The sequence below is a fragment of the Crotalus tigris genome, unplaced genomic scaffold (genome assembly GCF_016545835.1).
Source record: "Crotalus tigris isolate CLP2741 ecotype Arizona unplaced genomic scaffold, ASM1654583v1 scf7180000017614.5298720, whole genome shotgun sequence".
NCBI lineage: Eukaryota > Metazoa > Chordata > Lepidosauria > Squamata > Viperidae > Crotalus > Crotalus tigris.
Window position 1 is genome coordinate 3266090 of NW_024096513.1, and position 27899 is coordinate 3293988.

General features: G+C 41.7%; 1 protein-coding gene and 1 long non-coding RNA gene across 3 annotated transcripts; one reads left to right on the plus strand and one right to left on the minus strand.

The window, feature by feature from the left end:
- Window positions 1-249: 249 nt before the first annotated feature.
- Window positions 250-2163, minus strand: LOC120301854. Its single transcript, XR_005555049.1, has 3 exons — window positions 1936-2163; window positions 1451-1601; window positions 250-496 (listed from the first exon to the last, which is right to left on the minus strand). It is a non-coding gene; the product is annotated as an uncharacterized LOC120301854 (long non-coding RNA).
- Window positions 2164-2294: 131 nt separating this feature from the next.
- Window positions 2295-27583, plus strand: PTP4A2 (protein tyrosine phosphatase 4A2). 2 transcript variants are annotated; one of them, XM_039329537.1, is made up of 6 exons: window positions 2295-2550; window positions 10710-11394; window positions 15005-15097; window positions 22949-23079; window positions 24761-24835; window positions 25132-27583. In XM_039329537.1, exons 2-6 carry the CDS (start codon window positions 11299-11301, stop codon window positions 25238-25240), a joined length of 504 nt encoding a protein of 167 aa, XP_039185471.1. In that variant the 5' UTR covers window positions 2295-2550; window positions 10710-11298; the 3' UTR covers window positions 25241-27583. The 2 variants fall into 2 exon arrangements, with proteins under 2 accessions (XP_039185471.1, XP_039185481.1); XM_039329547.1 differs by lacking the exon at window positions 2295-2550 and adding an exon at window positions 5520-5644.
- Window positions 27584-27899: the final 316 nt, after the last annotated feature.

The window sequence follows — 27899 nt, forward strand, 5'->3', positions numbered from 1 at the left end:
TGGATGGTTGATTCTAAAAAGTAGAACCTCTCTCCCACTTTAAGAACTTCCCTGGTTGTTTTGCCTGTTGTCATTAGTTTAACTTCTTCTTCGTGTTTAATTTTAATCCCATTTTTTCACTTTGCTCCTTCACTTTTATTGCTAGCGCTTGCAAAAAATGGGATCTCAGCTGGTACCCAATACAATGGGACACCTAGCAAATCCAGAGCATTTCCCAGATATTAACTCTTGATTGTTCCCTCTGTAATGTTAATATTAAAAATAAATTTATTTATTTTTGACTCTGAAAATACAGATGTACATACTTTTCCCTCAATAATAAATGATAATTAGTTTTAAAAAAACGAATAATTTCATTTGATTACGGGTCTTGGACAGGTAATATTATAGATATTTTCATGCTCCTCATAATGTTGGCAAAATTGGAAGGAAGGAGAAAGGGATGACCATAAAAGGTGGAAGAATTACGGCAGCAGTGGATGCATCATTGGGAAACCTGAAAGACAGGTTAGGGAGCTGGTCTTAGGTATATGGTTGCTAAGCACCAACTTGTTGGATATAATCACACACTGATTATCTTATCTATCTTGCAAGTTCTACTCTGTGTGGGTCTTACATTTTTCTGTACACTGACTATGATTGTTGATGTTGCTGCTTCTGTTGTAAAGAGCATCAGGTGAAGTGGGCAATTTATCAATTATTGTATAAACAGATACACTTGGGCAGGGGGATTTGGGAATATTAAAAGGGCAAATCGATGCCCTAAACATCTACAAGGCTTAAAACATGTTTTTGAAAAAAAAAATCAATATTTTAGTGAATGTGTATAAAGAAAATGAGGTGAATATGGGTCAATCATCAAGTGATTGTGAGTTTAGCCATTTGGGTCACGTACTTTGTCTCAGCCCAATTTACTTCATGGGGTTGTTGTGGGGTAAATAGGAAGAAAGTGTATTGGATATGTTTGTCCTTTGAGTTAGTTGTAAAAATAATAAAGGTGGGATATAAAATAAATAAAGCAGAAGATGCCTTTTCATCGACTGCTTTTTTAGAGTTAATCTTGATTCCTGGCAGCTGTCTGGACAAATCCCTGCAATTTTTTTGGCAAGGTTTTTTTGGCAGCTGACTTCTTAGGGTTAAGAGGAAGTGCCACTAGCTCAGGGGTGGGCAACCTTGGCTCTTTTATGACTCGTGGACTTCAACTCCCTATGCTGACTCAGGAATTCTGGGAGTTGAAGTCCACGAGCCAAGGTTGCCCATCCCCGGACTAGCTCATCACCTGGATGGGTTTCGGCCTAAGGCAGAACTAGAACTCAGGGTCTTCCAGTTTCTAGCCTGACACCTTTACTAGCAGACCAAACTGGCTCTCTTTGTGCCGGAGAACAATTCAGCTGCCAAGAATTTCATTTGGTTACTGAAATAGATGCTGGGCAGCCCAAAACATACTTACCCAGATTGCAAATGCTTCAGTTTTTGCCTCGAGGTTTCAACATTTCCAGAAATTTTTCATCTCTAGAAATATTCCTGTCAGAGGGTTGCTCTGTGCACCTGGGGAAGACGACTGTGTTTGTGGGTGCTTGGAAACTTTTCTAAATTTTGTGCTTGAGACAAGAAAGAAAAAGAAAGAAAAAAAGAAATTCTGACTTTGGGCTTTGCTGATTAGACAGCTTTGTGGTTATAGAAATGGCTGGTATATACTAAATCTGCAAAAATAAGTTGAAACCGGAACTTTTGTTCTACTGCACTGAAGAGTTGGAAATTAAATGCTTTTTTTCCCCTTTCCCCCTTTACCCTCCCATTGCTCTCTTCCCCATTTTCCCATTATCTTTACTTCCATTTGTATTTTATATTTGGATCCGCTTAATAAAATTATATATGTAAAACGCCAGGCCAAGATGCCACGAAGCCTGACTCTCCTTTGCAAATGATGTTCACCTGGATGGGTGGATGAAGGAGTCCCTTTTAGGGGAGGCTAGAAAGCACCAAGTCTCAGTGGCAGAACCCCGCCTGGCCCCCGGCTCCTTCCTTCCAGGAAGGTTTCGCGACTTCCCAGCCCTGGGTTTCCTGGTGGTGCCCCATCCAAACCCGGGTCAGCCTTGAGCGCCTCCCGCCAAGGGCTGCCGCCTGCCCCGCCCGAAGAGAAAAGGGCGGGGCGGGTGGCGCCCGCCTGAAACGTGACGCGGAGGCGGCGCCCAAGGCGCGTCGCGGGCGCGCCTGCGCGAGGGGAGCGGGCGGGGCCGCTTTCCCGGCGGGCCTTGTGGTTGGTGGGCCGCCTCCTGCCTGTCTGGGCCGGCTGAGGGGAGTCGCAAAGCGCGGCCGCCACCGCCGCTCTTGTCGCCGTCGCCGCTGTCACCACCTTCCCGCCGGCCAGCTCCGGTTTCGAGGCTGGGCGGTGACGTCGCGTCGCGACCAGGCGGCCCGGCCCGGCTCTTCCTCGTCGGCCGCGGCTCTGGCCCAGCTCCGCGCCCTGACGCAGGCAGAGGGGCCTCCCCAGCCAGGCCGTGTGGGAGGCGCCCGGCCCGCTCAGCGACTGGCCCTTCAATGCTGCCGGTGGGTAAGCGCGGCGCGCGGGAGGCAGGGAGGGAGGCAGGCCTCGCCGGGCCGTGGCTGTCGCGGTCCGACGCCGTGGCTTGCGCGGAGGCGCGCGAGCCCCGGGGCAGTTGGGGGGACGGAGGGAGGGGACGGAGGGAGGGCGGCACACGAGCCGGGACCTGGTTCGCGCGCGGGGCGTCCCTTCCCCCGAGGAAGCCCGTCTGGCGGTCCCGCCTGCCGCGGGGAAAGGGCTCCGGGGGTGCCGAGGACCGGACGGGGCTCCGGGAAGCGTCGCTGAAGCCTCCACGGCGGGCGGGAAAGGCCGGCCAGAGGGACCTTGCTGGAAATCAGCCGGACAGCCACAGTTTAGGACGTGGGCAGAGCCGGTCAGAGATTTGCAAGCGACCTTCTCCCGCCCGCCCCCCCCCCACTCGCCGGGCTCTCTCAGCGTTGCTGCCCTTGGGTGCAAAGATGGCAGCCCGAGTCAACGGGGAAGCCCGGCTGCATCTAGCTTGGTGGGACGGGGGGGAGGCAAAGGGCCCCTGGGGCTGAGAAAGGCTCCCCCCGCAGCGCCCCGGGACCGGGTGAGTGAGTGGGTGGGTGTCTGGGAGCCGCCGAGGGTCTTGCTGGAGCCACCTGTGGCTCGGCATCCTGGTTGGGAAGGAGAACAAAATGGAGGCTGGAGAGGAGGCAGGTTGGGGAAGCAGCTTTGCAGAGCAACTGGAAGCGCCGCTGTAGTAGGGGAGAGACGGCTCCAGGGCAGTGTAGTAAGAGGCGGTGGTTATGTAACAACAGATGGAGTTTGGAGCTTAAGAGACGAAGTATATATGCATATATGCATGTGCTGCTTGGTGTAATTAAAAGGCCAAGGAGAGGGTGCAAACAGAACCGGGGGGGGGGCTGGGGGGGAGCTAGTCAGAAATGAGATAGCAAAGATGGGTGAGAAAGCTTAGCAGAGATAGCTAATGGGGAATCGAGGCAGTCTGCTGGGGCTAAAATATTCCCAGGGATAAAGAACTTTTAGAAGCCTAGAAAAAAAATGCATGCATCAACCCTTCAATATTTGTATTAAGTGGCTGGCTCCCATCTCTTTTTTTTTTGTTTCAAACTTTTTTTTTTTTCTTTTGGGAGAGATCTTTCCAAGGTTTGATTTCAGTCTCCCTGGACAGGTTGCTAGTTTCAGTTCACTCTTGTGTAAATTGAAAACGAAGAGAACACTTGCCCACTTCCTGTTGAATGAGCAGAAGTGGTTGTGACTCAGAACTGCAGTAGTAAGGAAAAGTAGGCACCTCCTCTTGTGACTCAAAGTGCAGAAATGGGCTTATGGTCAGTCCTTGATGAGAAAGGCTTGTTGTTTCTGTGAGTTTGGAACGGAAGATGATGGGATCTTTTTTTTAGGACAACTCTGCCTGTTGATTCATTTTGGAGGTCTGCTGAAAGTTTATGAAGAATATTTGCATTTTTGCACTTCCCCAACCCCATAATAGAGGCCATCCATTCTGAGTAGATGAACAAAGTGATGGCCTCCAATTCCCTTGTGTTTTATAGTTTAAAAAATAAGTCTGATTTTTTCCCCCACTCTTAAAAGCATTGTTTTCAATTAAAGTTTTTTTAAAAAAAAATATGGTACTGATATTGGTGTTGAAGAGAACAGTTCCTTTAAAAGCAACCTTCATCCTACCATCACAGAAAAATATATATGAGTTAACTATTTTAATTTGTGGAACAAAAATGTACAAGTAATTCAAAACTTTTTAAACCTCATTAGGTTACTTAAATATTTTGCTCACAAATCAAAACATATACTTTAATAAATGGAGTGTAATTGATTAAGAGAGCTGCCAAAACTCTGGGAATTGACTTAAGCTATGAGAATTGAGTATGACTCAACAGGAACACTTGTCACAAAAAGTTGTTCCTATAAAGCTAAAATGAATATAATCTATCTACTGCCCCTCTCTGTACTTGACCCTACTGTGGAATGTTGTGCTGGTTAACTGTGTAAGAGCCCAGGAGAAAAGACAGAAGATAGATGGTTGTGAACTCACTCAATTTGATTAAAAATTTTGTGGTTCTGTCTGAGGTAAGATGCTAAAAACTATTTTTTTTAAAAAAATATAAAATTTCAAACTTTAGAGGGAGGAGGTTGGAATTGAAATGTCAGCTTTATTTTCAATTCTGTCTTTTGCAAGTGGAATGTTACTGTGATCATTTCTTAAAATTGAGAAATGTGCCATTTAGAAAATTCAGTTTTTCTTTCTAAAGCAAGAACTGGGGGTGGGGAAAAAGACCTTTCATCACACAGCACAGAAGTTTTGCATTTTGTTACTGGAAAGAGATGGAATGCAATTTCCTCTGTGTTTTTTTGGGAAACACAGGACCCTAATTGAAATTGGTGGGTAATGTGACTTTTGCTAGAGAAATGGGACAAAGCTGTACAAGTATGGATAGAAAATTGATTTGTAAAAAAGCATCCTAAATTGCATTTAAAGAATTGATAATCTTGAAATAAATACAGCAGTGTGATTTTTACATTAGAATGATTTTATAGAAGATTATATTCACTTTTTGGAGCTACTGTAATAATCCAATGCATGAAATCTGTTTAAAAAATTGCTATCTCAAACCACCACACAGGATACTACAAGGGAAATTTCTTCGTTATTCCAACATACTGGCTTCTGATAAAATGCTAAGCTAAATGGACTTAAGCCTATGGGGTAAATGATAACTTGTCTAATATGGAATTGATCTTAAAAAAGCTTGCTTGTTCAGTACAAATATATAGTCTTTTACAATCATGCTGCATTTTGACCTTTATCTCATAAAGTTCTCCAGGCAGTAAACTTGATTTCTGAAAATGTATTTATAGTAACTTGTCTGTGTGATCTGGAGTTATATCAAATAATTAGTCATTTGGGTAAACAGAATTGTTGACATTGGTCATAGACGTTGGTGGGTCATCAGCTTCTAGAGGCTGACGTGAAATATGCCTGAGGCGTGACATGTTGAGAGAGTTGTTTTTGTACATATATTTTATTTCCATTCTGCCACCTACCTTTTCCCTCTGCAAATTGGAACTGCATATATTGGAAACACATCCCTCAAAATTGTGAGTAATTGGAAATTTTACAGTTATTTATTTATGAATCTAAATTAATTGCCTTTGAAATTCATTTGCTCATTTTAGAAAATTCTAGGAAGTCTGCAAAATCACCAGCTTCCTTCATTAGCAGAACTAATTGCATGCATTATTTCCACTCTCTTTAGTGCAGTTCAAAAATGAGTTTTGTATTTGGAGTTTCTAGTGCTTTTCCACATCATGTAAGATTTGGTAAATTCTGTTGATGTAAATGATACATTGAAAATAAATTGCCATTAATATAGAAAATGGAAAATTTTCCAGTATTTTTATTATTTCCATGGAAAATTTTCGCTTCTATATCACTAATTTGGCTAATTTGTACAGGGTATTTTCCAGTGCAATTTGAAAATTGCCTTATGCAAACTATCTTGAACAATTTGCATGGTGTACTTTTCCAAAATATTTCCCTATTCAGTGTTTTATAGAAAATATGCACCATTGCATATTTGCAGTGCAGACGTGTTGGGGACAATTCTTTATATTTCTTTTGTAAATAATATATTATTTTTGGTGTAGAATCTTAACAGCTTACTATCTAACCCATCTGGGCTCCTAGTAATTTGGCATTGAAGCCTAGAAGCCTGAGCCTTTGGGGGGGGGGATAATTTTATCCCCCTCCCAAATGTTTGTAAAAGTTTGCAAACTTTTGGAAGTTGCAGGTGCTGCAGATGTCTTACTAAACTGCTGGGGCAAGACACTGAAATAGAAGTTGCAAAGAAGTCTTTAATAGCAAGGAATATGTTTTAATGTAAATGGTCCTTTTGATTTTGATTAGGGGACTGGAGGGTAAAACATACAAAGAAAGGTTGCTGGAATTGGGTATGTCTAGTTCAGTGGTGGTGAACCTATGGCACGGGTGCCAGAGGCGGCACTCAGAGCGCTCTCTGGGGGCACGCGTACTGTCGTCCAGTCATAGGCCGTCAGCTGGGTTTTATAAAACCTTTTTGCTTTAGGCCTCCATTGCCGTGTGCAAAAAAAAAAAAAAAAAGGTTCAATCAGTCAATTTCAACTTCTCGCGGGGGAAAAAAATCTTGCAAGTTGGAATTGATTGATTGAACTTTTTAGTCCCACCCAGTCTGCCGTTACCACTGCAGCCACACTCACCCAATTGGCCACATCCACCCAATGGGCCACGCTCAGCCAATGGGCCACACCCACCCGACACCTGACGATGTATAAGTGGGTTTTGTGTTGCAGTTTGGGCACTCGGTCTCTAAAAGGTTCGCCATCACTGGTCTAGTTTAACGAAAAGAAGGATTTGGTGTGACATGATAGCAGTGTTCCAATATCTAAGGGGCTGCCACAAAAAAGAAGGAATCAATCTGTTCTCCAAAGCACCAGAAGCAATGGATGGAAACTAATCAAGGAGAAACTTACTGACAGAACAATTAATCAGTGGAACAATTTGCCTCCAGAGGTTGTGGGTGCTCCAATACTAGACGTTTTTTAAGAAGAGATTGGACAACCATTTGTTTGAAATGGCATAAGGTTTCCTGCTTGAGCAGGGGGTTGAACTAGACCAGGGGTAGGCAACCTTGGCTCTTTTATGACTCGTGGGTTTCAACTCCCAGAATTCCTGAGCCAGCTGGCTCAGGAATTCTGGGAGTTGAAGTTCACGAGTCATAAAAGAGCCAAGGTTGCCTACCCCTGGTCTAGATCTCCAAGGTCCCTTCCAACTCTATTATTCTATTATTCTGATAGGAGACCCAATTAGAAGTTGGGCACAAAAAAAGTAAGTGCATCTGAATTAAATGGACAACATTGTCAAGGTACTTTTTAAATTTTCTGTTTTGTTAGCAATGAAACTTAGTATTTGTCCCAGGACGTTGCTAGATTATGTGTTTAATCAACTTGGCTTCTTTTATCTAGTCTATGTTAGGGCTACAGTTCCCCAAAGTTCCCATTAGCATGGCTGTTGCTCATGCTGTTTGGAGATTGTGAGTTGCAGTTTCAGTGCAGCTGGAGGCTCTCCCGTTTTGTGGAAGGCTGTGTAATGAGCTAAGCTTAGATAATGTTTAAACCATGTTCCTGTCCCTAGGTCATGTCATCCCCATACTCTGGCTTTCCTAATCTATTGCCTAATCTAATTCCAAATATATTTACTCCTAAATTACTTCCAAAACTGCTATATCCATTCTTACTACAATGAAAACCAAATTATATTTTTTTTTGAAAGCTCTGAGGATTTTTTTTTTCTTTCAGCTTCATATTTTCTGTTTGTTAAGCGAACTTGGTGGTTGTGTGAATCACTTTGAATGGGTGTTTTTGGTGAAAACTGGCAAAAAAACGTTTGAACTGCGGTCACGTGACCACAGAATGTCACAATCAGTTATAAAGAGGACTGATTGCCATGTGCTTGACATGTCATATGGTCACAGGGGAGGGTAGTATGACCATTTATGATGCTTGTGAGAGTGCTTTATGGGTCATAAAGCACCTATTTGGCGGCCATAAAAAATCTGTATAGTTATTAAGTGACTGATTGTAAACTGAGGACTACCTGTAACTGTTTCTTGACAACAGTGTTAAGTTTGCTGCTTTTAATACACAAGCACCAAAAAAGAGGAAATATCACTTCCTGCTTTCATGCCATTTTTTTTTTATTATGGCCATGCTTGAGTTTAATAAAAGTCCTAATGATCAAGTTTACAAGTGAGTGGGCAGAGACCATATTATAAAAGTAAATTGCTTTATGACTCTTCTTATGAGAAGAATAAAATGCAAATGTTTTAAATAAAAAAGGTAAAGAAGAATCAAAATTAAAAGAAATCAGGATATTTTAAAAGATCAAAAAAGAGACCTCTATGCATATGGTTTTCTTCTATATTTATGTAATATATTTTCTTGTATATATTCTATTATACTTTGATATGTATTAAGCAATCCTCATAAATTAAAATAAATAATATAGAAGAACCTTGGATTTCCAACAGTACTTTTTAAAATTTGTGATCCATGTCTCAAAGATGGCCTTGAAAAACCATATAATAGTCAGTTATTTTTCTACAGGGTACTAATCTATTTGATCATATACCAGGGTCTGCAACCTTGACAACTTTAAGACTCGTGGACTTCAGCTCCCAGAATTCCTCAGCCAGCTAGGTTGCAGACCCCTGTCATATAAAGTTTATATTTTGGTTTGCAGGTTTTCAAATAGTAATACCATCTCAGTTTTTGAAGTTTTTGAAATGATGGTTTTCCTTTGCTAGCCTGTGATACTTTTCTATAGTTACAATGCTACATGTAAAACAAATACATTTCTATTGTTTGTGAATATGTGTTTCCTCATCATTGACCTCCTCTGTTACTATGGTTTAAATCGTTTTTTTTTTACCATTAAATAGTTGGTCTTAAATAGGCTGTCTTAAGGCAGTTGGAAAAATGAAAAGTAGAAGAGGTTAAAATTCTATTGTATAAACTACCCATTAGAAGTCTAATCCCTTAGGGATTGTTAAGGAGAGCTACAGCAAATGAGAAGAGATTTATAAAACAGCTACTGCTTGTAGCTGTTTTATAAATCTCTTCTCACTTGTAACTATATTGTTAATTGATTCCCTAGTGTCAGTTGATAGTTTCTCTGCATTCAGTGTTGTTTCAAGCTGATTGCCTAGAAAATAGCTTCACCTCCTTTCATAAACCTTCCCTGGCTATTGGACCATTTGAGATTCTTTGCGGAGCTGAATGCTTTACATCAGGGGTCCCCAACCTAGGGTCTGTGAACCAGTACAGGGCCGCGGCATGCCAGCAACTGGGCCGCACAAATAAGCAAAGCCCCATCTGCAGGATGCAGGCAGCACACAAAACCACGCTCCCTCCGGTCCATGGAAAAACCTCTCTCCACGGACCTGGTCCCTGGTGCCCAAAAGATTGGGGACTTCTGATAGGTAGAGATAAAATTGAACAACAGCATTCTAAATCAGTCTTTATGCCTCACAATCCCCCCCTCATCCTGCCAACATTTTCTACATTTTATTAAGTTGTGTCCCTTTACAGCTTATCTTTGCCAGTCTGGGATTTTCTATGTACAGTATTGAACTTCATCAGCTATAATCTGCAGCTGGCACAATTGAAGACCATGTTACTTGGGAACCTGAGCTGTGGTCCCATACATCTAGTGATTTAGAGCTTTAAATCTTAGTAGTAGTAATGAAACTGGAAAATGTGAGGGAATGTTTCTGTGGCACATGGTTTCTGCACCTCTTTCCTTCCTTCGAAATAGTCTTTGATTCTGAAAAGCCCTGTGCACCTATTGGGAGCCCCTTCTCCGTAATATGTGGTGGGGATAGAATTGTGAAACTCACTTGGTTGTATTTCCCCAGTAGATGAGCATAATAGACTGTGGCAGACATTGTAATGCTAAATTATTTTCACACACAATCCATAAAATTTAGGTAAATCAGAATTTCCAGGACATGGCTAGCTTTTTGTCTTTGATTAAAAAGCCCTCTCCATAAGCAGTTCAGATTGGGTTGAGGGTGCTTACCTGGGAATGTGTAAACAGGCTACTGAAGTGAGTAAAGTATTTACCTGGGAAAGTATAAACAGGCTATTGAAGCATGTAATCCCTTCCTTAGTATATTGTCTTCGGTAATGTACGTCACAACCTTGGTAAAAAATCAACACTGAAATGAGGCAGGTTAGAATTTCCGGGTATTTGTTTAATATTGTGCGTCATAGAACACACTTTCTTGTGAAAATGTGAGCTGAACTGATCTTAACTTTCAGCTTCCTCCTGACATGACTGGTATAGCTATGCTTGAGGCAAACAGAGCATCAACTCTCATATCTTAAGACTAAATCTTCCATAAGCAGCCTGTGAAAGGTAACAATTTTTAATCAGTGCATTAAGCTTCAGTGGAAGACAGAATTAATTCTAAATCTGCATACAAGGAGAATTAGTACAGTGTGTCATCTGTAGAAGGGATATACATGCTAGTGGGTATTATGAGAGTTGCCTCTTTTATACATGCATTCCTTAAAAATCTATGAATATCTCTCTGTAAGCCTAGATACTTTCTTGCTTGTCTTTTAGGTTTTCCATTTGAAGCCAAGCCACACATTTATGGCGATTCTGAGTGTCAGGGCAGATTTCTGCCGGGCCCAGCACAGCACCCTGGCTGAGAAGTGAGCTGGAGGCTGGGGTCCCACGTGGGGTAACTCAATCTGGCCTTGAAGACTCAAGACACTGAGACATAACCCTCAAATATATGGGGTTACCTTCTGCACATTGGAAACCTCTTTCTCTTAGTGACACTAGAGAAGCAAAGCCTGGCTGAACTGAGTTGGAGAGAAGACTTGTCCTTACAATTTTTTTTTTGTGCCTCACCAGTGCCTAAATGTAGTCAGGGCTGCCTATTTTTTGCATGTAGTATAAACCTGCAAAATCTGAAGGAGTGCCACCTGCAGTGATTGAGGCTGAATTCCAGCAGATGCTCAAGAAAACCAGAATTTCTGAAAAGTGAAAAATTATTCTGAAGAACAAGACCAAGGAAATAAGGAAAGCTCTCACCAATTCCCCACTTTAGTGGTCTTTAATGTTTTCTGCTGTGAAACGTTGCACAATTTGATTTTTTAATTTTTAATTTTTGTTAGCCCTCGTACACTTCCCTCCCTTAGCCATTATGAACCGTCCTGCTCCAGTGGAGATTACTTACGAGACTATGCGCTTCCTGATTACCCACAACCCGACCAATGCAACCCTCACCAAATTCACAGAGGTAAGAGGGGTCTCCATCTATGATGTGTAAAGTCTGAAGCATTAGGAAAAGTATTGAGAGATGGGGGAAATGGAAAGGTGGAAGAAAAAGGCACATCAAAAGAAGAAAAAAGTAATTGTATGTAGCCCACTCATAAAAGTCCCTTTGCCGTTGGTTCACAGGTGATTGAGAAGAATTCATTCTTTTGAAAGTACTCTCCCCATGGGTTCCTACCAAAAAAAGGACATTATTTCATAGAAACTATATGGAGGATCCTGGCCTTGCACTGGTGGGTGAGAACTGTGGGAGAATGGGTGTGTGCGCTGCACCATGTTCCACTACTGCAGACATGTCAAACACAGGGCCCGGGGGTCAAATGCTGCCCGCGAAGCCATCCTGGAAACAGTGAGGGAATGGCCCTCTGCTGCCTTGGCCCTGGCCCAGGCCACCCGGGAGCCAATGTACAATTTTGTGGTGGCCATCTACACTGAAACACATTCAGGTCTTAGCTCCATAAGGCCGTCCGGAAACAGCGAGGAACCAGCCCCCGCTATGTTGGCCCTGCCCCCTGGGTGTATGCTGGGGAGGTGTCACCCTTTGTGAGGAATGAAGAAATGCACCATCACCTGGAAATGGCCAGCAAATGGCCCTCGCCTACTTCACATATCCGGCGCGAATGATGTAGAGCTGGCTATGCCCACCCAATAGGCCACACCCACTCCATCCACGCCCACCCAGTAGGCTGCACCCACCCTGGCCACACCTACCTGCCCCCTCAGGGCCACCGCAATGCAGATGCGGCCCTCAATGAAATGAGTTTGACACTACTGGCTGGATCCTCTTTTCTGAAAAGAAAATTCCCAGCTTGTAGTGCCAGCTTGGTGGCATCTGGTGGCGGCAATTAAGTCGGTGGCCAAAAGGGCAGAGATAGGTAGATGGAGGTACATTGAAGTAGAGGCAGTCTCTTTCTTCCATCGATGGCTTGGATTGAGTCTTCCCTTAACCATGTGAGATTCGTTCAACAGCAGCTGTGCTGCTCAGCAGAGTGGTCAAATGATGTTTCGCTCAATGTCTGCGTCACTTAGTGATGAAATTGCCAGTCCCAATTTAGGTCCTTAAGTAAGGAGGAGCTGGACGTCGCCATATCTGGGTTAGTCACTTTTAACTATTCAGTGGTTAAAAAAATAAAGTCTATTTCAGCTTTTAAAATAAAGGAACTGTGTCATTCCTTTGACTTGCTGAGAAGAGACCATTATTGATCCTGCATAATTGTCAGTGATTGATAGCTTACATAATAGAGAAGTATGATGAATAATACAAAGAAGGTTTTTTCCCTCCTTGTCTTTGATGTGTTTAACACCTAAATTCAGTCCCGCTTTGCAAAACTGACTAACATGTTTTCCCATTTTCTCCCAAAGTCTCTGTCAGATACCGTAGCTCGGGATCTCACAAATTCTCTGAACTGGTAGAAAGATTTGCAGGTTAAAAATGTGCGATGGACATTTCACAAAATGGTTGCAAAACAATCATATGTTAGAATGCACACAGTACTAAGCAGCCTTGACCCACTGACATTTTATTGTTCTAAAAGGGCCTTGAGCAGCTTTAGTGTTAGTTAAATTCCATAGTTCTAGTTCTGCCTTAGGCACAAAAGCCAGCTGGATGAGTTTGGGCCTGTCACTTTCTCAGCCTTAAGAAGTCACTTCTGAAAATGCTGCCAAGAAAATGGCATGGATTTGTTTGTGTAATCAGCAGGAACCAGGATTGAATAGATTGACACCTCCCCCAAGAATCCCTTTTTGCTAATGGGGTCCAGAAGCATTGTTGGGAATGCAGAACGAGTGTCTTGCTTTGCAGAATGCTAGTTTCCCTTTATTTCTTAAATAAGATTTGCAACTAAAATTAAATAATTTGCTTACTCTGGTAATTATTGCTATAGATTACCATAAGAAAACAAGGCAGTATTTCAGACAGGTAAAGTTTGATGGCTGTCCAAACAAGACAGCCGCCCATTTCCATGTGAATGAGATTAATCGATCTAGTCATTTATTTAAGTCAATCTTAAATATTCTGTTTCAGGCTGTGGATAAAGCTTGCTTGTCTATTTCCTTGTCTATATAATGTTAGAGCAAAGCAGTTGTTTTGATAAAGTCACTGTAACCTGTGGGCTTCTGTTAAGAGAATTTGTATTTTTGTTACATATTTAAACTATTTACTTATTTAAACAGTTTTTGCATCTGTGAAGAGTTTACTCCAGATGAAAAGCTGATGCGTTGCTTCTGCATGAATCCTGAAAATTATCTAAAAGCCAGTTTCTCCTCTATAGTCCCCGATATAGTGCAGATCTACTATAGGATTATTTTTACCCAGGGAATGTTCGGACCAAAATTTATATATGGGGAAAAATTATATGGAGCAAAATGTGTATTCCACATTACTTCCTCCTCGCCTTTTTCCCCCACCTTGGTAGTACATCTTAGTTTTTATTGATGGAGGATGCAGAATATATGAATTTTAAAACTGTTTTACTACCAGATTGATGGTTTCTTCTATTTTCAGAGTTAACTTTACTTGACTATTTCTACTAACAGGCAAAAATGAAGGGATGCTACATTCCTGAGGTCCAAAAGCCTGTTGCCCGGTTTGTAGGAAAACTAGAAACATTTATACTGGTGCTTAAAAGATGTGAATCTTTTTGAGTTTTCAATATTTCATCATAGATATGACCTTAAATCTTACCTGTTCTCCAGGCAAATTAAATGCATTAAAAACATTATACCTGATTAGAATCAGGTGTTTCAGTCAAAGGAATTATAATTTCCTCTTTACATGAATTTGAATTCCTACTTCACATACTTTTGCCACATGCAAGTACATAGCTTTGGATTATTTTCCTCAATGATAAATAAACGAACAATGGTTTTTACTCACTTGTTTAATTGGCAACTCTTTATCTAGTTTTAGGATCACAAGACGATGTAGGTCATACAAGGAGTCCCAGATTGACTGGTTGAAGCTCCAGCGGATCTACCTGGAGGGATCTGATGACCTTGGATTGCCAGTTGCCATGGTCACCCCCCATGTGATTCCATTTGGGGCACTTGGCAACTGGACTACATTTAGAGTTCTTTGCAGTGTCCTATGGTCACATGACTGCATTTTGCAATGGTTTTGCCCAAACCCAGCATTTATTTCCTATTTTTTGCAAAACCATGTCCATAAGCAAACAACTGCTGTGGCTGCTTTATGACCCTGGTGTTGATTTAATGACTGCCACAAAAAGGCTGTAAAACCAGGTCATTCAAGTGACTTGACCTGCTTTATGACCATGATTGGCAGGCTCCATTACAGTCATAACTTGAGAACTACCTATATTTATGCAGAAATATTGAAAATTCCAAAGAGTTCACAGTGTTTAAGTACTACTTTATAATGCATAACAAATCTTTTTTATGCATTGTTGACACAGAGGCACCAGGGCAGCCATCTTAGGTTACAGCAAAAGTACTGTCTTTTGATAGGTTGCTGTAAGTTAACAGTTATTAATAAAGCTGCATGTCTCCAGAAATGACACTTTTTGCCCCTTACTCTGGGAAATAAATTGGACACGTTTCCTGTTTGTTCACAAAAGGAGCTGAAGAAATACGGCGTGACAACCTTGGTTCGAGTTTGCGATGCTACCTATGATAAAGCACCTGTTGAAAAAGAAGGAATACAAGTTCTGGTGAGTATTTTTCGATCTTTGGGAAATACAGTCAAACAGAATGGGACTGACAATATGGCAATGTTTCAGTGTCTTTGCTAAATGTCTTTTTAATGCTGTGGGATGTTCCTGCTTCTGGGTAAAATTGGTTTGGAATCTGGGCTCTAAAGCAGCTTGCATTTTTCTCTCTTTAGATCTATGACCAGTCAAGATTTTGACAGTTACTCATTTAGAGGAAGAAGTATAAGTAGTATCACGTTCACATCAGAACAGACAGATAAAGATTTCAAATTGGTCCCTTTAGCAGATATATTGAACTAAGTTCTTCTTAGATAGAGAAGTCACAGAGGAAATAGTTACAGGTGGTTAACTGCCTGTTTTCTGAGGGACCCATGATTATGATCTGAGTAGTGTATACTAGTACGTTGCTTTTTAGCTGCTGAGCATATTTTGATGTATTGTACGATGCAAACCAGCCCAAAGGTATGGATGAGAAAGTGGCTCCAGTCATATACTATATTAAAGCAGAATGTAATTTGTTTAACCAGCTGCTGACTGCTAAAGCAAACTATGGCTTAGTGAAGGAATATAGAGGATGACCATAACAGAGGGGGAAGATCCATTTTTGAGGCAGTAGGCAGATAAACATCACAGAAGTCCAGATTTTTTTGGTGGTGGGGGGGAGAGATCTGAAAGCATCTCAGGTACCTGAATTCTTATGAAGATAAAAGAGAATAGGAGAAGCTCATTCAGACTATTAATGTTCAGAAACCTCTACCTGTTCAGATTATTCTTAAGCATTGATGTGATAACATCCCTGAATGCCGTATAATATTTTGTTTCATCTTCTTACTGCTTGTTAATCTCTCTCACAAACAAATGTAATACATAAACTATAAACCAGAACAATAAATAAGCAAAATAGTATTTTATCAACAACAAATTGGAGCAGAACTCTCTCATTTCAACAGATCAAAGTCTCTCTCCCTCTCTCTCTCTCTCTCTCTCTCTCTCTCTCTCTCTCTCTCTCTCTCTCTCTCTCTCTCTCTCTCTCTCACACACACACACACACACACACACACACACACACACAGAGAAGAGAGAGAGAGAGAACAGCAAATCATGGGAAAACCATGGGAAACCAATTGGAAAAAAAAATGAAGAAACTGAGGAAATCCACTGCTTTGGTTAACTCCTCCCACTGGCAGCAGGGACTAAGTGGGAATGATTGAGCTTCAGGACCTCTATTTTATTTCTTATTTGCATTTATTCCTTAACGATCTCAGTCTGTATGTCACTGGACCAAGTATAAACATGGGTTGAGTACAGATAATATTACACAGGTAATAGGTGTGATTTGTTCAGGTTTAATGGAAAATGTACTCTAGACCAGTGGTTCTCAACCTTTCTAATGCCGTGACCCCATAATACAGTTCCCCATGTTGTGGTGACCCCCAAGTGGGTGTGGCCACCAATAAGAGGGAGTAGGACAGCTAGGGAAAAGGGAAAAAAATGGCAGACTGCGTTGTTTGGCGACCCCCATGAAATGGTCGTTCGACCCCAAATGGGGTCCCGACCCACAGGTTGAGAACCACTGCTCTAGACTTTCATGTAGCATCTTTGGCAATGCCTTATAGAACTGAAAGTTTCCTAAAATTTTGCAGCAGTATTTCCCTGAAAAATAAGACCGAGACTTATATTAATTTTTGCTCCAAAAGACGCATTAGGGCTTATTTTCTGGTTAGGGCTTATATTTGGGGAAATATGGTACTAAATGTATCCGTCTGGCTTATATTACCAGAGTCCTGAAAAATCATGCTATGAACTGATTTAAAAACATCCTCGTTCTCTCTTCCTCCTAGTTGGCTCACTTCTTTGGTCCTAAAAGAGACTTTACATATTTTACCACCTTTCAGAAATAGAGCTGAATAGTTACTAGATTAAAGTGGGGTGGGGAAGTGTATTTAGTGAATTCTACAGAGTACTTGTAGGCCAGGGAAATTCAAGCAGAAATCCTTCCAAAGCTCCAGATGACCTTGGGCCTTGCTGTCACCTCCCACTTTCTTAATTACGGGGCAATTTAAAGCAATTTAAAAATCACAATTCAAAGATACTCTTGTAATCTTGGAGGCTGTTTTGAGAACTAAGACGGATCCAAGGTTCCTATAGAACAGTCCACTGATTTTGCCTTGGCAGATTACATTTAATTCCAGTGCCCTCTTTTATAATGTCGGTAAACAAGACCTCATAAGGAAGGCATTCCATCAAGGAAAAGACAAGAGGGACGGTCATGGGATTTTATTGAGATTAATCCATGGCAGTTGTTGAAACATCACAAGTTCCTGTGTTGGCTTCCAGGAATAGCTCGTGCTCGAAAAGCAGGCATGGTTAACGATAACAAGATTCTTTTCTAAGAATGGTTTCGTTAGAAGGTGTCGCAGAAAAGTCAGTGTGTCTGGAACAAAAAATATCTTGACTCTAGAGGTTGTGGGTTGGTTCACTATGCTTGTAAATTATATTTAGCAGGCTCTGAGAGCAAGCTTTGAGCAATGTGGGAGCCTAATTATTTGGCTGAAAGATAGGTACCAATTTGCAGGTTTGTATTTGTAAAAATGTTGTGGCCCTGAAGGATCTAAATGTGGTACAGTGGTAAAGGTGTTGGCCTAGCTTTCCTTCTTTCCTGGAAGCTCCTTTGATGTCCTTGGAGCCAACTTACTCTCTCTGTCCAACCTGTTGTATGGAAAATGGGAAGGAGGAACGCCATATATGGCTCTTCGAGTTCCTGAAGGAAAGACAGGATATAAATCCAGCATATAAATATGTCCAAAGCCATTCTTCCTGGCTTAGAATCTGTTCCCTAACACGTAAAACAGGGAATAATAACAGCCAGTTCATGGGCTACTTGGGAAGAAAAACAAACATGAAACAAATTTAGCAAGTTACAAATATATCCCTAGTAGCAATGAATGCAGCTCTTGTCCTTTTGGGCGCCTTTGGAATTGAAGGGTGCATTTTATGAGTCTTGCAACTTAGTCAGCTGCCGTTGCTGCTTAAAAGATATCTCAGTTCCTGTGTCATGACTTTTCAGCGGTTCTGCCCTGAACCGCAGCTCTTGTACCTCTTTCTCTGAGTGGGAAGCCCCATTCTGATAAGGCACGGCAGGAAATGTCCTCTGTAGCTATTGACCTGCGAAATAAAAGGGCGTTTGAGTTCTAAACAGAGGTTGATTCATTGAAGTGCTTTAATTAACTTCCAGCGGTAGTGTGTGGTAGCTTCTTGCCAATAACACCTTGTTCTCATGCGTGCTTATAACTTGACATGAAACAAATTCTATAGCAGTGTTTCTCCACCTTGACAATTTTAAGGCATGTGGACTTCAACTCCCAGAATTCCACAGCCAGCATTGCTGGCTGTGGAATTCTGGGAGTTGAAGTCCACATGCCTTAAAATTGTCAAGGTGGAGAAACACTGTCTATAGGATGTATTTCAGCAAGGATGCCTGCATTGAGCCTGTTGCTTCTTCCTTTGATATCTTCATGGATATCTGTTCATGGTGCAGGTTGTGTGGATCTATATACCAGAGGTCCCCAACCTTTTGAGCACCAGGGACCGACCAGTTCCTTGGAGACAGGTTTTTCTGTGGACCGGAGGGGGCATGTACTGCCTGCATCCTGCGGATGGGGCTTTGCTTGTTTGTGCGGCTCAGTTTCCTGGCATGCCACGGATTGGTGCCGGTCCACGGACTGGGGGTTGGAGACCCCTGTTCTATACCCTATTTGCTCTCACAGCTTTACTATCCTAGCTTGTTCAGTTTGTTTGCTTTTGGTCTACCCCTGCACCTCTGTTGCTGTTCCTGGACAAGAATGAAGAAATGTGTCACTAATGCTGCTTTTAGAAGCTTTTGGAAATTTAAAAATTTAAAAATTAGCAGCTGCTTTGTTGGTGGCATAGTGTACTAAAGGCTATTATCTCTGGTATGATGATAATTACTCAGTTAACTTTTGGGATCTAGTGATCTAAATATGGGTGGATTAAAATACAGATTGGGCCTTTTTTAGAATATAAAAGAAGGGACAAAAATGACTAAAAGATCTGACTGAGGCCTGGCAAAAAATGCTTGAAACTGTTTTCCTGCTTTGGGGAAACTGGCTGCTGTCTTTATTAAGTGGATGGGGATTTTTGGAATCAGATGCTTTGTGAGAAGAGCAACAGGAACATCTGCCTTGGGGTTTGATGGATGTCATCTGGACTGGGTGAGATATTTGTTCAATATGTCCAGATGTTCAGATGCTTGTAGATTCTGGGAAGGCCTCCAGTTGCCACCAGCCTACATTGAGAGCCAGTGGTTTCTGATTTCCTTGCATGTGTTTTAACAAGGATTTGTCGCTTATTTTTTTTGGGGGGGGGGCTGTTTTTGTACTGTCAACAGCACAAGCTGCAGAGCTATCTGTTCTGGAGATTTGGTAAAACTTTGAACTTGAGAACTAGTGCCCACATTTGCTTTCTCTCTTTCCCTATTACTCCCTTTTTCTTCTGTGCTACATGCTAGACCAGGAGTTCTCAACCTTGGCCACTTTTAAGACTTGTGGACTTCAACTCCCAGAATTCCTCAGCCGGCGAAGTCCACAAGTCTTAAAGTTGCCAAGGTTGAGAACCCCTGTGCTAGACTAAGCCTGAAGGTTGGCATTAATTCTTAGAATAGCGTGTTGCATTTGCACGAGAAGCTTTTAGTTTGTGTTTTGTGTGTGGATTGGAAAATAACAAATTTAATAGTGTGAGGGATGGAGTCACTTTTTGTGGCATTGCCTTTAAAGTGCATCACTCTTTGCCTTTACTTAAGCAGTTCAAGACATCCCCTTCCTGTGCTGCATCTCAAGTGAAGCTAAGAGAAAGTGACTGGCCAAGGATGCTTAATGGCTGAATGGAATTCTATCTCCCTGCTTTTAATCCATTACTACTTCATCACACTGGCTCCTTCCTCGGTTGAGTTACAAGTAGACCCTGGGTTCCTTTGACAGCATGGCAATCCCCTGGCTTGGATAAAGGCACTCTTGAGTTATGCTTTGGATTGGTTACTTTAATCTTAGTTGCCTAATAATACTATCAGTTAAATAATGTAATTCAGTTAAAATGTTATATACAAATCATACTGTTTTTCTTTTTTTCCTTTGGCCTAGTAGGCTCCTGAGCTAGGTTTTCCATTCCTTGTTGGGAATGAAATAAATTTGAACTAATTTAAATTAATTGACTTGATTAAACACAAGGCTATTTTAAAGATATTGTATTCCATTGTTCTTCTTGTTGATCAAGCAGTAATTAATTCAGATATGCAGTTCCTACCACATCAAGTAGGCCGGAGGCGTTGACACATTATCTTCTCCATTGACTAAATTGGTTTCAAAGTCCGGGAGGATTAATTTCTCTCAATTAATTTCTCTCCTATTTGTGCCATTTCTTCATTTGCAGAACTGGAACAAACATAGTCCTTTCTCTCTTTTCCAGTGACAAAACCTCTGGTGAATATCCCCTTTATCTCTAGTCTCTCCTTTAGCCTTCTGCTTCTGCACATTCTTTTCCATTTCTAATATTCCATTTCCAAAAGCTGTTTAGTTTTAATTGCCTTTCCTCTAGATCGCTAAGTTGGCTTGCTGTTCATTCCAGCAAGCCAACTTAGAGACCTTGCCCTTCTCTTCAAAAATCTTCATTATTCTTCCTTTTTTCACATCTCAATACTTTCCTGTCTGCAACTTTCATTCCTTCAACTATATCGGTTGAAAGTTATCTCTCTTGGGACTTTCTCCTTTCTCCATTGCTTCACTGTATCTTAGAACTCTTGAGGCCATCTTGTTCTCACCAGCTCCCTACTCAAACTAATGATTTCCTGGAATCCTACTCTTGGTGTAATTCAGCCTAAGCACATCCCAATTTACTTCTGCATCCATTTCCTCTCCTATTTCACAACTTAGGTTGTAAGACTGGGACAAATCTGCCCGCCCAGCCATATCTTGGACGTTAGAAAATTCCATTTTAATTTAATAATGCGAACGTATACACTCACACACTTTACTAAACTATAAATTTGGGGTAGGTTCAAATTTTGAGTTGTTTTTCCAGTGGACATTTGGGGATGTCAACTTTCATGCCAAATCTTCTGAGAAAACTTGTGTTTATTTATTCCTTCACTTCAAGACCGGCTGCTGTTTCTTTCCAAAAACAAAAACAAAAACAGGCACTTGGGTATTTCAGTTTTGCAAGGGAGCTGTTTTGCTCCTAGCCTCAGTTGACATTTGACTATTACATAGATTCTCAGAAACATGTCCTAAGACCCCTACTTCAAAGTGGGGTTATATTGAATATGAAGGCTGTGGGAATAATTGCCTTAATCTTTCTCCAGAATGGTGCAGTGGCCAAGCAAGCTTACCTCCTTCCCCAAAAGCATTTTTTTTCCTCTTCACATTATTAAAATGACACTAATATATGACTTAGAAGATGAAAGTATATCTAAAAATTTTTCTGGACCTTCCTCCAATTGAAAACTAAATTTTATTTCATTTACATTTAATAAGCATTAAATTTAACTAAACATAATTCTCTGTCTCTGTGTGAGATTAAACTCCACTCATATAATTAATACTTTTTTGTATCTAGGATATATAAACAAATTTACTAGCAGTATTTGCATTCACTGGGATTGCATCCAAATTTTCTGGGGCCTCATGTTACACAGATCTGAATTAGGAGCCTCATTGTTGCCTCTTCAGACTGTGTGTGCCTCGTGCCTCCTGTTTAAGTTGTTCCCATCAATTTAATGGAATTTGGTGGAAGCCTTGAAGACAGGTGTGTGTGTGTGTGTGTGTGTGTGTGTGTGTGTGTGTGTGTGTGTTGACTCTATTCTGCTTGCTTGGAGGAAATGGGTGGCATCCTGCTTCTATTCAGCCTAGAACAGGGGTAGGCAACCTTGGCTCTTTTCTGACTCGTGGACTTCAACTCCCAGAATTCCTGAGCCAGCCATGCTGAGGGGAAAGGGAGAGGATTCCAAGCTGAGCCATGCTGGCTCAGGAATTCTGGGAGTTGAAGTCCACCAGTCATAAAAGAGCCAAGGTTGCCTACCCCTGGCCTAGAATGAAGGATCTCACATTTTTTTGTTTGTTTCCCGCCTTTCTTAAGGCAGTGAAAACACACAATACTCTTTCCTCTTATTTTTTCCACAACAGCACCACTCTGAAGTGAATTGGGCTGAGAGAGAGGGACTGGCCCAAAATTGCTCAGCAGGATTTCATGTCTAAAGTCAGACTCTTCTGGGGTTTCAAAGGTGCTTTTTCAAAAGGCAACCGGACTTTGGTCTTTTCCCATTTTGCTCCTCATCCAAGAAACTTCTTCAGTACTGAGCGGGTGGTGGTGATGGTTGGGGATAGAAGTACATATATTCCTTTTCAATCATCTGGTCATTAGAATCTCCGAGAGCTGTTGCCCTCAGAGTCAGTATGCAAATGGTGTGAAATCTTCCAGTTGTCTTCTGAAAAAGCACCTCTGAGACAGCCATGATGTGGAGGACTGAGAATCTCCGTAGACACGTCTTCTGGGGATTGGCCCAAAGTCACCCAGACGGCTTTCATATCTTAAAATTGGACTAGAACAGGGGTAGGCAATCGTGGCTCTTTTATGACTCGTGGATTTCAACTCCCAGAAAGTCTGAGCCAGCTTGGCTCAGCTTGGAAACCTCTCCCTTTCCCCTCAGCATGGCTGGCTCAGGAATTCTGGGAGTTGAAGTCCACGAGTCATAAAAGAGCCAGGGTTACCTACCCCTGGACTAGAACTTACGAGGTAGCCAGGTACCTTGACCATCAGACTGGATATTCCTCTTTTCCCAAGGACTGGCCGTTCGATGACGGAGCCCCGCCCCCTGGTGAAATTGTGGAGGACTGGTTCAACCTCTTGAAAACCAAATTCCGTGAGGAGCCAGGCTGCTGTGTTGCTGTGCACTGCGTGGCAGGATTGGGAAGGTAAGCCTTGTCTTAAGTTAGAGCAGGAGAACTAACTAATACTGTTTTGGGGGGGCAGGGCAGAAGGTGAGCGGGATAGAGGAAAAAGGTAAATTGGGTGAGACTGCTTAGCTTAGCAAAGTTGAGATTGATTTGTGTGGATTTTCTAGGAAAGGGAGTCTTGCTTTGTCAGAGCCATTTCAGGCTTGTTGTGGTTTTGACAGGTAAAATTGCTGCCCATCTATGTCAGGTATACTGTCAAAATTTGCTTATCCCTTGTGCAAGAGAGACCACTGGACGAATGTGGCCCAGTTTCTTTTGAGTGAAGGCTGCAGGAAGGTGGCTAGTCAGCTCTATAGATTTCTACCCTCCCTCTGAGCAGTTGCTCATAAAACTGTACAGCAATATGGTTCGCGCAAAGAGATTTTCCCTTAGAAGGCAGTCCTGGTGAGGCACAGGTACATTATTTTTTCTTCATTAAGCTAATCTTTAACCACGTACAGTCTTTGTTTCCTGTTCATTCTTTCAAAACACTCATCTTTATGACGTTCTAAAGCATGAGAATCAATCTGCCAGTGCTAAAGTACAGGCCTCTGATATGCCTCAGGGTTCTGATAATTCTCAGGGTTCAACTTGAAAATAATTTAGCTTAGTTTAGCTACCCCTCTAGATAACCTATCTGCTCCCAGTAAGTTGCTCTGATGTGTGCATGGTTATTAGAGGTGTAGCAGCATTTCAAACATGAAACAAGGCTGGTCTCAAGTTCCTGCGGGTGTCCAGAACTTAAAACACTCTTTTCAGTAGAGTCAGACCAACCTGTTTCAAACTTGAAATATCTGTTTTGAGCTTGGGGTGTTTCAAATTTATTTATTTATTTATGAGACTTATATACCGCTTTAAGTGCAAGCACTCTCTAAGCGGTGTACACCAGTAAGCAATGTATATATATATTTACATTGCCCCCAACAATCTGGGTCCTCATTTTACCTACCCCGGAAGGATGGAAGGCTGAGTCAATCTTGAGCCGGTGAGACAATCTTGAGCCGGTGAGATTTGAACCGCTGACCTGCTGAACACAGTCAGCTAAAGTGGCCTGCAGTACTGCACTCTAACTGCTGCGCCACCTCGGTGAAACATTTGCAGATGTTATTATACGCATTGGGAGTTTTAGTCTGCATTAGTGTGTTGAGCCTCGGGCTGTTGGTGGAGAGTTGCCTGATTTGGTGTTAGACTTCCTTTTTATGCTACTAGCCTGTGATATTGCAATCTTAAGATACCAGTATCTTAACCAATAACCTCTCTCTTGAATGCTTGGTAATATAAAGGACGGATAAGCTAAGCCCAGGGTGTCTGCAACTGTTAGCAGGAGTTCCTTTGGGATTATTGCCATATGGGTTGCAGTGTTAAATCAGCTCACTAAAAATTCTTCCTAACTAATCACAAAGCAAAGGTATCTTTATATTCTTCCCCACGTCTTATTTATTTGTAGTGAGCTGTTTCAACAAAATTTACAAACTGTAGTGAGCTGTTTCAACAAATTTACAAACCATTGACTTGAGCTTGGATCGAGATCAGAGCAGGTGTTCTGTTGCCGCTAGGCTGAAACTCTCTTGGGCCAATGGCGATGCTAACTGGATTTATTTCTGAATGTTTGTTTGCTGGACCAATTTTAAATCTGTCTTAATATTTCATGCCCTTCCAGAGCTCCAGTTCTGGTTGCCCTTGCACTCATTGAATGTGGAATGAAGTATGAAGACGCTGTGCAGTTTATAAGACAGTGAGTGGGATTGATCTTCTGGGGTATTTCTGCTTGCTTTCTGTTTCAGATTTTTTTCTTGGGGAGAGCTGGGGCTGTCCTGTTGTTAAATTAATGCAGGTAGCAATCAACTAAATCTGTGGATCCGCTTGCCCTTGTGTGCGCACATGCCCCTAACTTGCTTTGTCTCGTGTCTTGCTGTCATTGGGGTAGACTGGAAGGGCTGGATAGAAAATTGTCTACCCCCTGGGGCTGTTCTTTTTAGAAAAGGGCTCAGCATTTACATACTAACACCCCGGAATGTTCTTGTGTTTCAGGAAGAGAAGAGGAGCCTTCAATTCCAAACAGCTGCTCTATCTTGAGAAATACCGACCGAAGATGAGGTTACGCTTTAGAGATGCCAACGGGCACTGCATCGTGCAGTAAGCCAAGTCCCTTTGTGATGTCTTTGACGCTATCATGGCTGTCTTTCTGGACTTGCGGAATCTGGAATTGTAATTCTTGCATCGAGCGACATCCTGGCCGTTGTGGAGTCAGGGCTTCTCCGCCTTTCTCCTAATGATAATGATTGTGATAAAAAAAAAATAAAATAAAATTAAAGCGAAACATTTCAGCGCAGGGTTGTCTTCTCATGTTATAGTCTGATCATCTGCCAAGCGATGGGAGTTTCCTTGTTTTTTCTGTATTTTTAATCTTTTTTTGGTGGAAGAAAACCAGATTGATTTTATGTTTAGAGGAACACCAGAGCATGTGCAGAAATTGTAATGGTGGAGTAGGACGGGGAGCCCTAATGAGGTCCTAGCCTGAAATTATTATTACTTTTTAGTTTTAGAAGTGGATTCTCTTTCATTTTGTTGAAACCTGGAAGATAGAATTGGAGTTTCGTATGGTCCATGTGAGTGAGCAGCAGCCTTAAACCCTGTGGGGTGCTTTTAGAAATAGTGTGATATATGTATGTGTCTTAAGTTTGCTGGTAACTGGTCGTTTGTACCATGGAGAGAGAGGCAGCATCGGTAAATCTGATATTCTGGGTTAAAGCCCTTAACTAGGTGGTATCTACCAGCATCTTTCAATTTACACCTGAAGAGGCACCAGGAAGAAGGCCAGGGCATGGGCTCATTTCATAACGCCGGTGGTTGTGATACGTTTAACTGTGGTGTTTCATGCTCTTATTATGCAGATGTCCAAATTACACGATGGTGGGCATTTCCGATGTTGTCTTCAGTGCTGAGATGTATTGCTCAACATTTGTCTACAGTTACATGTTATCTAAATGTTTTGAGTTAGAAGTTAACTTCCTGCAATTTAAGCAGGGGGGGGGAAACAAAAAAAAACAATCTTCCAGCAAAGAGACAGATCACAAATGTTTTTGGTGAAAACATTTAAAATGCCAACTATCATCCAGGATGGATGAAGAGGTGGTACATTTCCTGCTTGGAGAGATCTTAACAGTTGAATCAAGTCTCTTGTCTTCTCGTGCTGCTTTCCCATCCGTTGGCATCTCGAGCTCCTAGTGCCTGTGGGCATTTTTCCAGCTTTAGCCTCTCATAGAGTTCACCTTAACCACTGATTGCCTTGTTTTTAACTTTTCGCCAGGTTCTTAAGGGAGACTTGCTGATCACACACTGTCAATGCCTCATGTGGTTTATGTTGTCTTTGTGTAAAATATCGGGAAACTGATTTTGATTAGGAAAGGCGGGAGGTTTCGTTTGTCAGTTAATTCATTTTTAAGTTACTTCTCTGCCAAATTGCTTCAGTTAAACTGAGCTGTTTGTCTTCCAGCTCAGTTCTGCTTTTAAAAATGTGTTTGCTGAAGATTTTTAATTTATATTCTTCAGTCTTTGTGCAGCACCAGGCTCCAGTGAGTTCCTCCAGCTGCTCTGTCAATGAATACAGACAAGGCCTTCCAGCTCTCAACAGGGTATCTCATGGTATATTGTGCTGAATCACTTGATATATATATAGTAGTCCTTTTAAATATTTTGAGTCTAAAAATCATTAAAGCTTCCTGACAAACTTGTGTGAAAAACTGATTGTGATGATATGCCACTCAAATCTCAAAGTGGGTGACCTGGATTGCAACCCTGTGCATGTTGATTGAGAACTGCTTTAAATTTAGGGGAACTGACCCCCCCCGAATGTTTGTAAGATTGCAGTCTTGACCGATTTCAGTTAGTAAATCTATTAATAAAGTCCCAAATGTCAGATTCCTTGATACTTTGTTTTTTCACATTGTTGTAAAACATACAAGTGTTCTGAGTGGCATGTCTTACATTTAAGAAAGATCATGTTTACCTGGAAGCATAATTCTATGAAGAAAACAAATAGAGCTGTCTTTCCTAATTTCCTGCTCCGGCTGTCACACATGTGCATAAACACACCTCCTTGTAATCAGATCTTATGAACTAAAAAAAAATATGTTATTTTGACCGAAACATGTTGCAGCATAATGTGTCGAAGCTAGATTTTTAAAATTTCCTAAAGTTCTGCCCTAAACCTGTAAAATAAATTGGATTTCTTTTCTTTTTTCCCTATGTATAGTTTTGTTTTCCCCTTTCAGTTTCACTGTGTTGTATTACAGTATATTAGCTTGTATTTCAAACCTAAAAGAACTGATTGGGGGTGGGGGGGAGCAGTTCGGTATACAGGGCTACACATTCTGTCATAGAATAGAAATGCTGGAGCTTCAATGTGAGCCGAGCTTAATAGGCACAATTTCTGGTTTAGCACTCGAAACATAGTGCAATAAAGTTCTTACTGTAAAGTCTCCTCCTTGCTTCTTAGTGAATTTATTACAGGGACCAGTTCTGGGCTAGGGCAGAAGTCCAGAGAATGAAAGAACTTAAAGGTTTGCTGCCTCCTTTTGGAAAATATATGACTTAAGGGTTTTTATTTTTGTGTGTATGTGTTAGACCAGGGCTTTTCAACCAGTGCTACGGGCACCACCTGTGGTACATTGGCATCTGGCAGGTGGTACACGACCATCCTAGACAAGTGGTAGCAGCGGAGGGGAATGAGCTGAACCGGTGGCAGCACCGCACAAGCTTGAGCGGAAGTGCCAGGATCAGTGCTGCTTTCCAGCTGA